This window comes from Molossus molossus, unplaced genomic scaffold, assembly GCF_014108415.1.
Source record: "Molossus molossus isolate mMolMol1 unplaced genomic scaffold, mMolMol1.p scaffold_m16_p_3, whole genome shotgun sequence".
Classification (NCBI taxonomy): Eukaryota; Metazoa; Chordata; class Mammalia; order Chiroptera; family Molossidae; genus Molossus; species Molossus molossus.
The window spans coordinates 90,070,671-90,087,013 of NW_023425366.1; the positions used below are offsets into that span (position 1 = coordinate 90,070,671).

Here is a 16,343-nt window from a genome sequence, read left to right on the forward strand (position 1 = left end):
AGAGAAAAGTTTCTTTGAGAAAGGTAAGTTCTAGGTCAATGAAGTGATGAGAAGGTCATAATTTTCTAAATAAAATTCACAAACTAAAACAGAAGAACTGCCATGCTGGCTCAAGCCCATGATCCATCAGGTCCAGTATTCCATGACCTCTCCATCAATCTGATTGATATATATAGAAATATAAACAACCGTCTAACACAATCAGCATCAAACATCAAAGGGCAGTACCTGCTTTGTTTCTTGAGCCGTTCTTAAGTCTAGAAGAATGTAACCTATAGTTTCCTTGGCTGAAGTTAAAGGATCCAAGGCAAAACACTGGAGTTTGATAGGAGTGCGCTGTAGCCTGTAACATAACAATTTACGTGATAAGTAAAATAGCTTTTGTTTAATATATATATATTTTTTTCTTTATTTATTTTTAGAGAGAGAAAGGGAGACGGAAAGAGAACTAGAAACATCAATGAGAGAGAACATCATCTGGCCACCTCCTGCATGCTCCCCACAGGGAATCGGGCCCACAACCTGGGCATGTGCCCTGACTGGGAGTTGAACCAGTGACCACTTGGTGCATGGGCTGATGCTCAACCACTGAGCCACACCGGCCAGACTAGCTTTTGCTTAATATTAAAGTGATTTTCTACTACCCTTGAAAAAGTTGCCTACTAGTATCAAGATTCCATAATTTCTAAAAAACTCAATTGGCAAGAACTATTAATTTTATCTACTTATCTATATACCAACTATAGACAAAACATGTCAAAAATCCAGTCTCTCTCATCTAAGCAGCTGTCATCTAGGTCAGTGTTTTTCAAGCTTCTGTAATGTACAGAACTCTTTAAAGTAAAAAATTACCGTTATTCATTAAGACCAATTTTAAATTGTTTTTCAACAATTTTATACTGTCACACACATTAAACTATAAATGCACATATAAGCTTACAGCTCTTTTTGTAGTTCAAAACCAAAATAAACTAGGGAATTAAATATCATAAATCATAAACCATTAAAATTAACAGCAATTCAATGCAATATATGACAGTGTTCTGTGAGCATGACCTTGACTGGTACAGCAGGGATTCTTCTGCGTCTGCGTTCTTACAGTAAGCTGACTAAATTTTGTCATCACTTTTATCTAGTGGGATGACTGTAAAACCTGCACTTGGCACAAAATCATCATTTATATATTCAACTTATCTGTGTTATTTTCTTAGCCTATACATTCAAACTGGTACCACCGGGCACTAACAAAATTGTGAACACAATCACCAATGTAGGCACAAACATTTCATATCGGGACTCTGTCTAGGCAGATATTCCAGAAGTCACTGAAAGAAAATATAAAATTTTGATATTCTCTTAAGAATTTAATACCCTTACAAATAAACCCATAGATTGATCTACCCAAAAATAGGACATAAATTTCTCCTTGCTCTCATTTTAACTTTGCATTTTGATTTGATTTAGTACTAAGAAAGAGGAAGTACAAAGTGATTGTGTGTTTCTCAGAGGAAATATATATTCAATCCTTTTATTTATTTATTTTTTCTTATCAATTTTAGAGAGAGAGGAAAGGAGAGGGAGAGAGAGATAGAAACATCAATGAGAGAGAACACTGACTGGCCACCTCCTGCATGCCCCCCCACTGGGGATCAGGCCCACAACCTGGGCATGTGCCCTGACCGGGAATTGAATAGGCGACCTCTTGGTGCATGGGTCAATGCTCAACCACTGAGCCACATTGGCTGGGCTATACTCAAACCTTTTAAAAATAAAAGTATCAGTGTTCTTGTCTGCTTCTGGTCATCTGAAATAAGAGGCTACAATTTATAGTCTGCTTTATATACTAATAAAGTGTTTAAGTGTCTAAAATGAAGTATAAAATTAGAAAGAGTCCTTTATATAATTATACTACCTACATATCTCTATATCCTTGACAAGCGAGTTAAAATATACAATAAATGAATAGAAGTTACAAGTAGTTCCAAAGCATATTTAATATTGAGTAGGCATCATTATAGCACTCCTAGGACAGAATATCTATTCTCTCATACACTATACAAAAAAAAAAAAAGCTAGGTACAGTGGCTAAAAGCTTAGACTCTGGTCTGGTGCTGGACTGCCTGGGCTCTGCCACTACCCAGCTGACTAACTTAGAGCAAGTTACTTTGCCTCTTAGACCTCAGGTTTCTTATCTGTAATATGGGAACATAAAAATATCTACTTCACAAGGTTGTTCCGATTTTTCAATGAATTATTGTTGCAAAGTACTTTCAAAATTTCCTGGCACATTAATAATAACATTTGTTGAGTGTTTTTTTTTTTTATTACTATAACCTAATAATATATATAAAAATTTATTTATTTACAATAGCCTGAAAAAAGAACAGAACAAACTGAAAATAACAGTCACCTGTGCTGATGGAGTGCCTTCCTATCAATTTCCCAGGCTAACTCGGTAGCAAATTCTGGCTGGTCAGTATGGTCCACGGGATCAGTAGCCAACTGTTCTCCATCAAACTTTGCTTCTACTACAAGCATATGCTTTGGACGTTTCGGGAAATGGCGACCTGGAAAAAGACACTGTACAGGTTAATCAGAAGTATACAAAACTCAAATGTGATCATTTAGCATGTATTTTAAAAATGTATTATACGTTAAGAGTAGTTGACTTATCATATATTCCATAAACTACCTTGCTAACACATGTGCACATATGCACTCAAATTCAGTGTTCATTAAAAACATAAATCAAATTTAAAGCTATAATTTAGAAATTAGTGCTTCTCAAACATTAATGTGCGTATGAATCTCCTAAGACCCTGTAAAACTGTAGATACTGGTTCAGTAGGTCTTGGCTGGGCCTGAGAGTCTGCATTTCTAACAAGATCACAAGGGATGTCAATTCTGTTGCCCTTGGTTCACACTTTGAGCAGCAATGATCTCAATAATATTTAGAAATAAAGAGTTCAAAATGTGATTACACCAATTTTAGATATTACCATACCAGTACTTAATACAGAACAAAGTTATATGGAAAGTTAGTAAATAATCAAATTAGCAAAAACAAATTTACCTGCATATTAATATTCCTAGTTAAGAAAACTTTGCAAATTAGCTAAAGAAAAATAAGCACATTCATTAATTCTATTCTCAAGAACAATGTATATTTTTAAGAAATATTAAAGTATTCTATCTACGCATCACATTTCATTTATAGTGCCTGACCCTGTTCCCTGACTGTTTACTGAAGGCATATTCAATGACAGATATGTCAGATGATGAGATGCAAAAAAAAGTAAAACAGCCCTGGATGGTTTGGCTCAGCAGTTAGAGCATGGGACCACAGACCAAAGGGTCGCAGGTTTGATTCCCCATCAAGGGCACATACCTGGGCTGCAAGTTTAATTGCTACCATCTCCCCATCCCGCAAGTGGAGGGTCTAGTGGAAAGAAACAAAACACTGAAAACAAGAAGCTAAAGAACTAAGGAAGTAGTAAGAGCCTTATAGTCAACCTGTTTATAGGTCTGGTGAGGCAGATCTTGGTAGGGGGAGTTTTAATCACTGTTAAGTAAATTCATTCTGCTGCTACTCACCCTGGGACACACTTAGTTAGGAATTAAACTGATGAGAAAGACCTTGATTCGAAACCTGTGAGTTTCACCTGAGGCTCTCACTGAAACTTCCTGGTAGGAATCTTGCTACATATGCCCTGGCTCTCCCAATTAGCACGCACAGAAGTTTCTCTCTGGACCTCATTTTCAGCTGCTCTAAAATATCACTAGGTTCCCCAAATGAATTTCACATGTCAGAAAAACCTATATTTCAGAGTGTCATAACTATAACCTCCAATAAGCTTGAGAACAGAGGCTATGTGTGCAATAAATGGGTGCCTGCCTCATCCCAAGACAGAATACCCAGAGAACAGAAACCCTGTCTTTTTCATCCTTAAAATTCAGTACATAGCCCAAATTCTGCTCATGTAGAGACCCATTTTCTTTCAAAGAAAGGGCATTTCTAGAAGTGTAGTCAAGAAACTGCAAGCAGGCCCTGGACAGTTTGGCTCAGCAGTTAGAGCGTCGGCCTGCGGTCCAGAGAGACCCGGGTTCGGTTCCCACTAAGGGCACGTACCTCAGTTGCAGTTTGTCCCCGGCCCTGGTTGGGTTGTGCGGGTGGCAGCCACTCGATGTGTCCCTTTCACGTCGATGTTTCTCGCTCTCTCTCTCTCTCCCTCACTCTATCTGAACAAAAAATGTCCTCGGGTGAGGATAAAAATAATAATAATAATAAATAAATAAAGCTGTTTAAAAAAAAGAAAGAAACTGCAAGCAGCTCAATACATACAGGACTGGGAACATATGAATAGGTGGCAGGAAGGGAGATGAGGCTGAACGATATGCAAGTGGTCTAACACAGAGGGTATGCTATTCTAGGTACAGACATTTTCTTCTAGGACACCGAAGGATTTTAAGAAAATGAGATATGCATTTCAGAAGAAGTATCCCCAGAGAGTAATGTGGACAGTAGATTCTAGAAAGGAAGAAAACACTTATGAAACAGACTACTGAAAAGACTATTGCAATAGATTAGATGGTTAATGAGGGCCCCAAAGCAGGACACTCACAATGGAAGTTCATTCTTTTAAAAGTTTATGTGAAGTACCTGCTATGACTCCCAGATTCTTGGCTTGAAGTAACAGCAACGTTATGATGAATAGAATTACAAACACAAGAGGAGGAACAGTTTGGAGGAAGGACCAAATGACAGCTTTAGACATGCTTGTGGCAACACCTAACTGACATCCCTGATTCCAGGTTTTCTTCCCTGCACTCTGCTACTAAAACTTGCAAAACACTTTATCCTACTTAGGACATATGCCGCCTCCCTGTTATTTAGCACATTAAAAACTATTTGTCTTTCAAAATCCTCCAAGGCCTGTACACTGTAGTTATACAAGCTTATTTCTTACCATGGTATTCTTAAATATTCACCTTCCTCTACCCTGCTCATCTGCTGATCTCTTTACTGCCCCAACTACCATGTTCATGCCCACATCATCCTGGGTTGTCCAACTGCCTGGAATGACTTTCTTCTATCCATCTATTGAAAGCCTACTTACCATTCAAAGCACTTCAGCCAGCATCCCCACCCACCCCCAAAACCTACATTCATAGCTCATATCACATATTTCAATATAGTATACCCCAACATACTGTGTCCTGCACATTAACTTGATATTCCCAAGTCAACAAGATCCAACATCATTGAAGGGAAAGAGACTGCCTCCTATTTCCATTTCCTCATAACATGGGACACCATTCTAAGTCCAAAAGCTTTTGTTAACAAAATGATCATGGGATTTCAGTCCTATGGCTTTAAACAATTAATAACCTAACAGTTAAAACTGTCCCAATTCTTTATGGCTTCCTGTCACTCTACTGCTCCAAAACTCAAAAATTAGGTTTACAATGTTTACTTCCCTCTCACCCCTTGAAAAGTGCCAGGTCACCACAAAATACCTCCCATGGTGGGGAGGGGGGGGGGCAGCCATGCCTCTGGCCCTCTCATGACTCCTTGCATGTTATTCATAACCTGTCCTCAATTCACCTATCAACTCCCATGCTGTGCCCTCCCCTGCAATGTGCTCTCCAACCACAATGAATTTAAGCAATCACAGAACCTGCCTTACTCGCCCATACCTTAAGTGCTCTTTGTGCTTCCCTTTGCCCAGAATGCCCCTTCCTTCCTTTTTTCACCTGACAAATTCCTAACCATCCTTTAAGACCCAAATAAATGTCACCTCCCAGGGGGAACCTTCCCCAGCATCCCCGAAGGTGGTTATTCCCTCTTCCTTACCCTAATTAATTTGTTCACACATTCTCCATGCTGCATCCTTGGCTTTTAGAGCCAGCATTATTTTATTCTTACATTCCCAGCACAGTGCCGGACACTCAGTGAGCCTCCACCAAACAAATGTCACTCAGTCAACAAACCAAACTTCAGGGCATATATAACAGACCCTCTTGACAACCTCTAAGTCCTCCATCAAGTCTTGTGTGGCCTCCAATACATTCTGAAACTGCAGGAACATGCATTCGAGTCAAAGGAAAAGTCTTGCAAATGCTGTTACGGGGAGGTCGCAGAACAGAACGTGCTTTCCAGGCACACTTTCGGCTCATGTATAAAAGTCATCGACATGCTGCTTCGGCTGGAAATCGTTTTTCCTACATTCTCTGGAGCTACAGCTAGTCACGCTAAATATCACCTATCCTTAATAGCGCTCATACTCCCTTGAGAGGCTTTTAAATCAATTGCCTAACAGGCCTCACCACGTACAACTCTGAACAGGTCTTCGGGGACCACAAAAGCAAAGATGACAAGGTCCTTAGGGTTCACGAAGACTCGCTCCCAACCACTCCGTTAAAATTCAGGAAGCAGCAGTTGCAAAACGAAGTCCTGAGCCGCTCACCTTCTAGGATGGACACGACGATGAGCAGTTGGTCGGATTTGGAGACCATGGTGGCGGTCTGCGGCCCGCAGGCGGGGTCGGCTGGAGGGAAGGGGGCCTAGGTGAGTTTCGGGGAGCCCGCGACGGCCCGCGGGACCTCCACCTCCCGCTCCCCGGCCCTGACGCCGGAACCAGCTCTGCGACCCGGCCCTGCTGTCGCCTGCAGCGCGCCCGGCTTCTAACCCTGCCCGACTCAAGGCAAAAGACCGCTCCGCCGCCCGGCCGGGCCAGCCCGCAACCAGACACGAGCCCGCCGCCTGCCGACCTTTTGCCGCCTGCCTACCCGCTTTTCAAACACCCGGGCAGCCGCCGCGGCCGCCGCCGCGCCCCGCTTCCGCCTAGCAACCAGGCCCGCAGGCCTAGTGCCCCGGGAAGGCTGGAGGACAAAGGCCATAGAGACCAGGGCAGTCGAGGATAGAACGCCCCTCAGCCGGCTTCGCCTCCTGCCCTTTTACGCTTGGTTCCAGAGCCCTAGGGAGAGGACTAGTCCATTGCCTCACAGCGCCCCCTGCTAGCCAGACGGGGAAAGGCGGGCGATTTGGTGGCAACCAGCTGCGCAGGCGCACTACTGCAGTCAACGCTTCCAGTAGTTCCCCTATGAGGAGTGTGAGCGTGAAGTACTCTCGGCTTTATGTCCTGGACACAACCTGGGAAATACATCAATAGAGATTTTGTTTCAATTTAGCTCTGTTCAGGTCCCCAGTGTCAACACTGCCTAAAAACCAAATCACAGAAAAATGATGACTTAAGTCTGAATTCTAACATTGCCCTGGCGCAGCACCTCAAGTTTGTAAGCTTCGAAAACAAGCAGCGACATTACGGTAATTACTGTAACTGGTGGTGGTGACGTCAGCTCTCCGAGAATTTCCTGTACAGCAAGAATTACCCTAAAACAAAAACACTGTCACGTGGGCAGAAAAATTAAAGGTATACGTTCGTCTACTCTGTGACCGGAAAGTAATTAACCAGCAAAATCAAGACCAAAAATTAAACAAAGCGTCTAAATGTTATCAACCGACATTTTTCCCTTTACATCTACCCCCCACCCCCTCTAATTCAGGCTCTAGTTTAGGAAAGATTAGAAATCTTTTGGAGGTTATCCAGCTTGAAACTGGACCTTGGAAGGGGGGGGAGGAGGAGAGACCAATCCGCCCATCCCCCACCCCCCATCACCACTCCTTCACCTTCCAATTTGTGCCCAAAAGAAAAGGAAGCGGGTGCAGAGATTGGACTAAATTACTTCTAAGACCCTTTCTGTCCCCTTCAGGGGCATTCCTGAAATGAGGCATTATGCAATTTAAAATCAAAGTAATGATCTACTTTGGGTTCAGAGTTAAACAACGGCATTCTTTTGTGGAAGATGTGAAACAGACTCAAAAGTAGGCAGAATAATATAATGAACCAGCAGGTGCCCAGCACACAGCTTCAACAATTACCAACTAAAGACCAATTATCTTCACCTGATGCATAATTTTCTAAGGCATTCCCTAACACAATATCAATATACCTTTTTCAATATGTACCTCTAAAAGATAAAGATTTTTTAAAATATCTTAAATTAGATACTTAACCACAATTCCAACATTACACATAAAAGTTAACAATAACTACTAAATACCATTAAATCAACATTGTTTAAATTTTCCCAATTGGCTAATAATTGTTTTTTAGTTTGTTTGTTCGAAATAGGATCCAAACAAGTTCCAAAACATGATGCATTTGGCTGGTCTGTCTCTTGTCTCTTTTGATCTATAGGTATTCACTGCCACTTAGTTTTCCTTGAAACGTCATTGAAGCAACTTGTCATGTATCCTGTAGAGTTGATCACAGCCTAAATTTTGTTTATGCAATACCAGTGTTGTATTTAACATATCTTGAGAAGTCTAACAAATATGTTCACACTGACAACACTAAAGAAAATTAGCAACAAGCAAAATACAAGTGGTATAAAACATTACTTGGCATTAAATTCTACTAGATGAAGGGAGGCCAAAGCAATGAGACAGTGTCTCCTATGGAAAGAATGCTCCAAGAGATCAGGGTTTGGGACTTACCTCAGCCACTTCCATGCTGGATGACCTTAGGCAAGTCATTTTACCTCTCTGAACCTCAGTTTCAGCTATACAATGGTAGTATACATACATCCTTAGTTCAGAACTTACATGTGATAAATGCCATTTAATTACTATCTTTTTATAGGAACAATCTTAGACCTTAAGTAGACCTTAAGTAGTAGTCGTAAAAGAACTAGGAACTGCCATCAATATACCTTGTTGTTTTGCTTTAAGATATCCAGCAGGGCTTAAAATCTAGGTTTTAAACACACACTGAATACCAGAGAATAACTTCAGTCAGAAAAAAATCTGACAAATCATTAAAATTAATTAAGAAACTTTACACATAGTAAAATTTCACATAATTTCCTTTCCTGGACCTCCATCTGCCCTCCTCCCCCAAGCCCCACTATTACTGTACATATAAAATCATCTCATCACAGCTACTGAAAAATCAACCTAATTGTCAGAGTGTTGTTGGGTTGTTGATTTTAACAGACTATACAAAATCAATGACACAAAGTTTCCTATCTGTCTTATCTAGAAATGGAATTATAATTCTATCAGCATCTATAGCCTTCTTATCTGTTATTCAATAATTAATTTTCTTTCATATGTGATATTAAACAGTTGTAAATTTAGTTCTAACATAGATCATTATATTGTAACTTAAATTCATAAGAGAAAATTTTGTTATAAGCTTATGAAGCATCAATCACTGTTTCAAAATACATAATTAAATGCTAATAAAATATAAGTTTTGTCTGTTAGACAATGTGAGATTCATCACACTGTAAATGTGTAAATGCAAACCAACAATTTTGATTAAATGCCTATTTCTGAATTTATTAGTTTGGCAACTTTAAAGCTTCTCATATTAGGTAGCATTCTACTTTATGAATTTGCACACATACACACCAAAAAATGCATTTTGACTCATTTTAAGGCTTTCTTTTTCTGTTGCTATTTTGCATTTTGGGAAAACACTTTACTTGCAGTATTTCTCTATATTTTCTATCTTTTCAATAATTTCTGTGGCCATAGGCAGGATCATGAGCTGTGTTCCCCTTCGTCAGCCACTTCTCTCTTCTTGTCCCCTCCCTGCTACACAAATTCTCACACACATTTATTAAAATGTAAAGCAAGCACCCAGGGTTAATAAAATTAACACATCTATTGAACAACTGCTGTTTATGAGAGCATGGTGCCAGACCCCAGCCTTCAAGAGGTGTTTAGAAAATAACCTCCTTCTGGGAGAGGAAGCAGGAGAGAAGGAAGTCACTAGAATTCACTTAGTGCCAAGGTGATTGGACTTCCGAGCCAGGCTCTTATCTCATTAAACTTGGCAACCACTGTGGGTGCCTTTAGTCCCTTGAAGAAGGGCTACAGATGATGAGGCCGAGTAGCCCAGTAGCAGAGTCCACAGTTTATTAGCTTTGTGACTTGGCCAGGTCCTTTTTCTCTGAACCTCAGTTTTCCCATTTGGCAAAATAGAATGAATAGTCTTTATGGCACATGGTTTTTGCGAGGATTCAATGGCATTGCTTCTGTGGGGGGCCTAGGCTATGATGAAATCCCTGAATGCGGTAGCTCATTTTTATTGTTAATTTGGAGCAAAGATAACCATACTCCCTCATCTTGGCCTATACATATGTTCTAGGGCCAATATCCTCCCAAATAGCCTGTCTGCCTGGCTTTTGTGAAAGACCACAGGAGAGCATCCCGAAGTCAAGTGCTGTTAACTAAGGAAGGAGGTGGGCTGGGCTGGTTCTGGAGCAGAAGCAGAGCCCCAGGGCTGTCTGAAGGGATAGCCCTTCTCTGACCCAGAGCGTTATTGCCCTGCAGTAAAAGCCCCACCCCCCTCTTCCCCCCAAATTTCCACAAGAAACTAGAATTATAGAGTTGTTTGTGAACTCATCCAATTTTTAAATGCTGGTAACTAATTGCACTTAAACAAACAAACAAAACACACTGCGTGAGCCAAACCAAAACTTCTGCCAGCCACAGGTTTGTTACTTCCGGCCTAAATTCATTAAAGTGGTTAGAACGGGTGCCTGAAGGGGAGAGAAATGCGGGTAGTGAGGAAGGAAGCAGAAAATGCCTAAAGCTGGGAGGGAGAGGGATGCAGGAGAGTGACGGGGGACCCACACTTCGGAAATAAGTACTGGCCCCTTGGGGTCCCTAGGGAAGTGGGATCTTAGGCCCCAATTCATCATCGCTGGCATGGGTTCCTATGCTTCTAATTTGACACTGAATTCGCAGACTCACTAGACTTCAAGGGACCATGATTGCTTGTGTGATGGACAACTTATCGGTGACCAGCATGGGCAGAAACTTGCAAGGCCTTCCCAAATATTTGCTCCATGTCAGAACCCCAGCAGCTTTGAACAGCACTTTGTGTGTGGAGGTGGGAGCCCCAGGGAAGACTGAGGTTGAATTTCCTGTTTCCTGGCAGAAGGAGCTTGGGGTTGAATTTAAGAGTCTAGAGAAGAGCAGCATTTCTTGCACTCCCTCCTTTGTGGCCTAGGCTTCACGGGGTTACCTAGGCTGGCTGGACGAGCTCAAGCCACCCTGCCGTGGGTGTGGACAGTGGCTGTCTCTGAAGTGCGGTGCAGAGTAGAGGGCATGAGAATGTCCTGCACCCCACACAGCACAGACAGAGCTGGGGGACAGTTCTGGAGCAGTGGGACAGGGCTGCAGGCCACCAGAAAAGGCTGCTTTGCTGCTTTGGAGAGACGATGCTGTTGGGAGGGTGACTGCAGGCTAGAGGCAGAGACTTTCGAGAGGACTTCATTTTAGGGGTAGAGGGTAGAACAGAAGGTAGATGCTCAAATGAGAGGCCTGCCACTGTGACACTGAGAAACACTATGTGACCTTGTGGGACTTTGATTCACCTGTTATGTAATGTCTGATGAGTGTCGATATTTTTCCCCCTTTAAAAAGCTTCCTTTCAAAACACTGAAGCCAACAGTGGAGGACGAGCTGGTGCCTGCCTACTCAGCTGTCTGGTGGAAAAACCCCCAGGCTGCCCGGTGAGTGCTTTGGCCCATAAAGGTCTGACCCCACTAAATGGAAACACGGAGTTTCCAGTAGGACAAGGCACTGGCACAAGGGTTACATTTAATGCTGATATCCCAAGTACACCCAAAGGCTACAAAACTCTTCCCTACCTCTATGTTATAACAACAAAAATTACAACAACTGACAATAAAAAAAAAAAAAACAAAAAACAACCTTCCCTTGTATTCAAAGAAAGGCTCTAACTATATGGCCTGGATTCAGGGAAGATAGCATCCTCTCTCCACTTCTCTGGTCTTCCCTCAGGGAGAGCAGACAGCTCCCCCGCCAGCTTGGTCACACATTTTGGCGAGTGGTGTAACAGAGCCAAGCCATTATGCCTTGACGGCTGCGTACATCACAAAACTGACTTTCCCAAATTATTGCATGTGCCTGTGAGGCCAACATAATATTTTTATTTGCATAAATGTGTACACTTCCAAGCAGGTTCTAACAAGTGGAACAGGCCACGGGATGTTGAATGTGAACTTTGTTGCCTTGGAGTCATCACCCACGACCCAAAGGATGAAAGAGAGGTGTCATGTCTCCCTCATCAGGAAAAGCACCCGAGCCCACTAAGGCCCAGACACATCTCCCAGGTGTTGTAAGAGGTGACCACACTGGCTTTGCTACCTACAACCATCAGTACAGCCTCCTCCTAGCACTGTATTCTGAGAGGATAAGCCTGAAGTTCTTCCTGTTGTACAGGGTGGCAGGCTTCCCCTCCTCACTCCAAGCCGAGTGAAAGGGAGTGGACCCCAAGGAACCTCCAAGAGGTCAGGCCACTAGCTGAGGAGATGGCAGCAGCAAGATGCTGTGGGGGTATAGAATCCGAGATGGAAACTGATCCAGTTTCAGAAGCAGTTGATTAGGAGGGGTAAAAAGTAACTGAGTTAGGAAGGTCTCCCAGAACAGAATGAATATATTGCACTGGGAAGCCCACCACCACCACCACTACCATGCCATCCCCACCAACATTGCCCGTAGAAATAATTCACACATGTGTTCCAGGAGAGACTCAGTATTCATCTGGGAACCACTTGAAGTGCATCAGAGACTGATGGATCTTGAACAGAGAAAGAGCAACAGACAAGAGAGGACCACACCTATGCCTGCTAAGGTCGGGATACTTGCAATCTTTCTCCACCTCTGACCCCAATTCTTTGGAGAAGCAGAGGTCCCAGAAGGAAGAGAGGAGAGGGGATGAAAAAGTTGATCCCTTTTGTTTCCTAATCTCAAATCTCTTAGGTGGAAACTTTGCTGGAAGAGGAGGGATGGGAAGAGATGAAATTTCAAACAGAAATGAGGTGGAATTTTAAAGTGAATGACATTGGCCTGAACTGATCAGAAAAGCTATGGAATCTGACTAAGCTGTCCTAGGGGCGTGGGAAGAGGAGACTCAATGGGGCCCAGCTGGAGAAAAAAATGGAACCATTTCATATTTATTCTGACCCAAGTTCAGATTGTTGAACAAGCCAGTGATTTATTAATAATGATAATAATGATATCCTATTGACTTCTGATCTTTCCAGCAACACTGTGGAGAGTAAAGCAGGGATTTTATCACTTTTTAAGAGAGAAGAAAATCTAAAGTTGGAGAAGCGGAGCAATTTGCTAACAGTCAGAGTTCAGGTCTTCTGAGTGCTTGTGTTAAGCTAGCCCAGTGATTCTCAAGCTGGGGTACGCATGTGACCACGGGTTAGTCAATGGTAAAACATTAAAACATTGTTTTTATATTAAAACAAACATGAAGCAATACGGATACAATAGACAGCATGTTTTTTAAAGATAAAACATAACGCTTCAAAGAAATTTGTTTTGGACTACATCTCCAGCCTTCACCCCACCCAACCCAATTCATGTCACCCTCCTCTCCAGTTAACGGGTCATTCAGTGGACCCTTGGTAAAGTTCCTCACTTATATTCTTGAGTAAGATTGACTTTAAAAGCTGTTTGTATTAGTGAAAGAGGAAAATACAATGTCTAGGGGGAAGTAATATTTTCCTTCCACAGCATGCTCTATGGGATTGGAAAATAATATAATTATTCTAATTATATGTTGAAATTATCATTTCAATAGAGTGAACAAAGGTCTTAGGAAGAAGGTTGACTTCCATATTCTAGTTACTGCCAATTTAAATGGCTGGACATTTAGCTGGGAGGTAATCCTCGGGTTGAGTGTGATAACAGAATGTTAGTATATACTATAAATTGTTATAAATGTTAATTGCTTTTTTATCATAAAATGATTAATGTCCCAGATAAGAGTATAATACAAGGTAAAAAGCAGTGATTTTTTTTTTAAGTTTTTGACTAAGAGTCTGCAATGGCAACATTGACTGAATTATTCTAACAATAAGCAGAAATTTATTGTTATCCAACCATCAGTGAACGTAAATTTCCCTAAACTAGAGAACATGTCTGTTTTCTTCATTACCATATCCCTAGTGCTCAGAAAAGTGTCTTGAGTACATTTGTAGTAGAAACTCAATAAATTCTTGTTAAATAAGAAAAGTTAGCCCTGGCCGGTTTGGCTCAGCGGTTAGAGCGTCGGCCTGTGGTCCTGAGAGACCCGGGTTCGGTTCCCGCTAAGGGCGCGTACCTCGGCTGCAGTTTGTCCCCGGCCCTGGTCCGTTGGGCGGGTGGCAGCCACTTGATGTGTTCCTTTCACATCGATGTTTCTCTCTCTCTCTCTCTGTTCCTCTCTCTCCCTCCCACTCTACCTGAACAAAAAATGGAAAAATGTCCTCGGGTGAGGATAAAAAAAAAAAAAAAAAATTAAATAAGAAAAGTTAAATTTACAACCATGTTAAAATTATATCTGCACCAGTAATAGAAAGTAATAGAGACATAATTGCTACACGTGTAGAGGACAAAGGTGAAGACATAATTTGGTGCAGATCAAGAAATGTAAGTTTAAGATTGTCTTGTTCAGCCATTCTCTGATATGTTAAGAAACACTTTGTAATCTATTTGATTTCAGAAACTTCTTAACAATAGAAAAATAAATAATTTGTTAGACTAAAGAAAAGAAGGTTTACAGTGATGCTTTGGGAAAAGGTTCAAAGATTAAGATGACTATAAACAAATGATTTTGCAGGGATATCAAGGAAGAGAGGGAGTGGGTTAATCTTGAAAAATATGATTATCTTACAAGAATTAAAGGGAGAAAGAGAGAAAGAATTAACGAAAAAAGAGAGAGAGAGACAGTATTAAGCTTCTGTGTTTCATTTGAGTTCTCATCGACAGTGTCACAAGTAGCCTGACAAGCAAAGAGGATAAGAAGTGTCCTTAAAATAAGAAAGAAAGAGCCCTGGCAGGTTTGGCTCAGTGGTTAGAGTGTCAGCCATGGACCAAAGAGTCTCGGGTTCAGTTCTGGTCAAGGTACCTCGGTTGAAGTTCAGTCCCTGGCTCTGATTGGGGTCGTGTGGGAGGCAACAAGTCGATGTGTCTCTCTCACATCGATGTTCTTACCCTCCCACTCTATCTGAAGATAAAGGGAAAAATATCCTCAGGTGAGGATTTAAAAAAAAAAAGAAAGAAAGAAATGTTAAAAAATCTAGACATCTGCAGAACTTAAAGCAATACTCAATGATACAATTAGAGGTATTTTCTAAATATGTTTTATAAAGTATGCATTTGTCAGTTAGTTCTAGTAATAATTATTTTTAACAAATAGGATTTTTTTATTTATCACCATTAAAAGCCTGAGTTTTAAACAGATTCTTGGACTGGGGGCTCATATCCACGAGCTCGTTTAACTTTTAGTACCTGTCTCACCCCCAGTAGCTTTTCCAGAATTGCTACCTTTACCATAAAGCAACACGAGTTTTTCCAATTCAAACTTGGGCTTCTTCAGCATTTTGACTTTTCTAACAAAGACATCATGAGGTGAATAAATTGATTAGCAAGGCTTTTCTATGTCTTTTCTAACACTGTCTAGATCTGGAATCAATTTATTGACCACTTCTTTTAAGTCACTTGTCTGCACCTTTCCAGTCATGATTTCCATCACTTTCTTTTGGATTTGGTGGACCTATGGATGCTGAGCATAAGAGGTCTTCCTAATCCAATTTTGGTGTTTTTAAGTAAAACCAACACAGAATAAGTGAAAGGTAGTTTTGACATCAACAGGAGTTTCAGCCATGATCTGCCAGTTTTTGACCACGGAGCACATTTTGTCACTGATAAGATCCTTGCCATGGAAATTAGATAGTTTTTGCCCTGAACATCCTCAGTAATTAGCTTGAATGTTCTAAATGCAACTTCCTTATTCTGCATATCAGCCAGGCTCACTTCAAAAATACAACCCTTGAGACCATCAGACGTGATTATGGTTCCTTGAGTTCTCCTGATTGGTGTTTTTCCAATATTGCTTATATTGAACATAGTTGTGTCTTCATATCACACCAATCTTCCTAAGAAAATGGATCAAACATCGCAGTGGTTTTTGTTATCTATCAGGGAATATAAATATACCACAATGACATCTACTCAGCAGGGTGAAGTTAAAAGGACATTTTATTACTTGTTTGTTATTATTTTCTTATTGGAAATTTTAACATTGTTTTGATACAGTGAATCCCAAATTCTTGTTTAAATTAGTAAGTCATTATGTTAATACCTCAAGTCTAAAGAAGTACAATCTATTAATTAAGTTCCATGAGACTGGGACCTTGTTTGTTCAATTCTCTATCCCTAGGGTCTAGAATAGTGCTTGGCACAA

At 41.1% G+C, this 16,343-nt stretch overlaps 1 protein-coding gene and 1 pseudogene across 4 annotated transcripts in view; both read right to left on the bottom strand.

The window, feature by feature from the left end:
* Positions 1-6,607, bottom strand: part of CEP120 (centrosomal protein 120) — a 69,441-nt gene extending 62,834 nt beyond the window's left edge. The window contains exons 1-3 of one of the 4 annotated variants that reach the window (XM_036278821.1): positions 6,468-6,607; positions 2,411-2,567; positions 229-343 (exon numbers count right to left, since the gene is read on the bottom strand). In XM_036278821.1, the coding sequence (XP_036134714.1) occupies positions 229-343; positions 2,411-2,567; positions 6,468-6,516 (321 nt within the window). In that variant the 5' untranslated portion in view covers positions 6,517-6,607. Of the gene's footprint in view, positions 1-228; positions 344-2,410; positions 2,568-4,660; positions 4,685-5,854; positions 6,447-6,467 lie in introns of those variants that run through there. The other 3 variants (XM_036278824.1, XM_036278822.1, XM_036278823.1) reach the window with 3 other exon arrangements.
* Positions 6,608-15,331: 8,724 nt separating this feature from the next.
* Positions 15,332-16,056, bottom strand: LOC118642771 (annotated as a pseudogene).
* Positions 16,057-16,343: the final 287 nt, after the last annotated feature.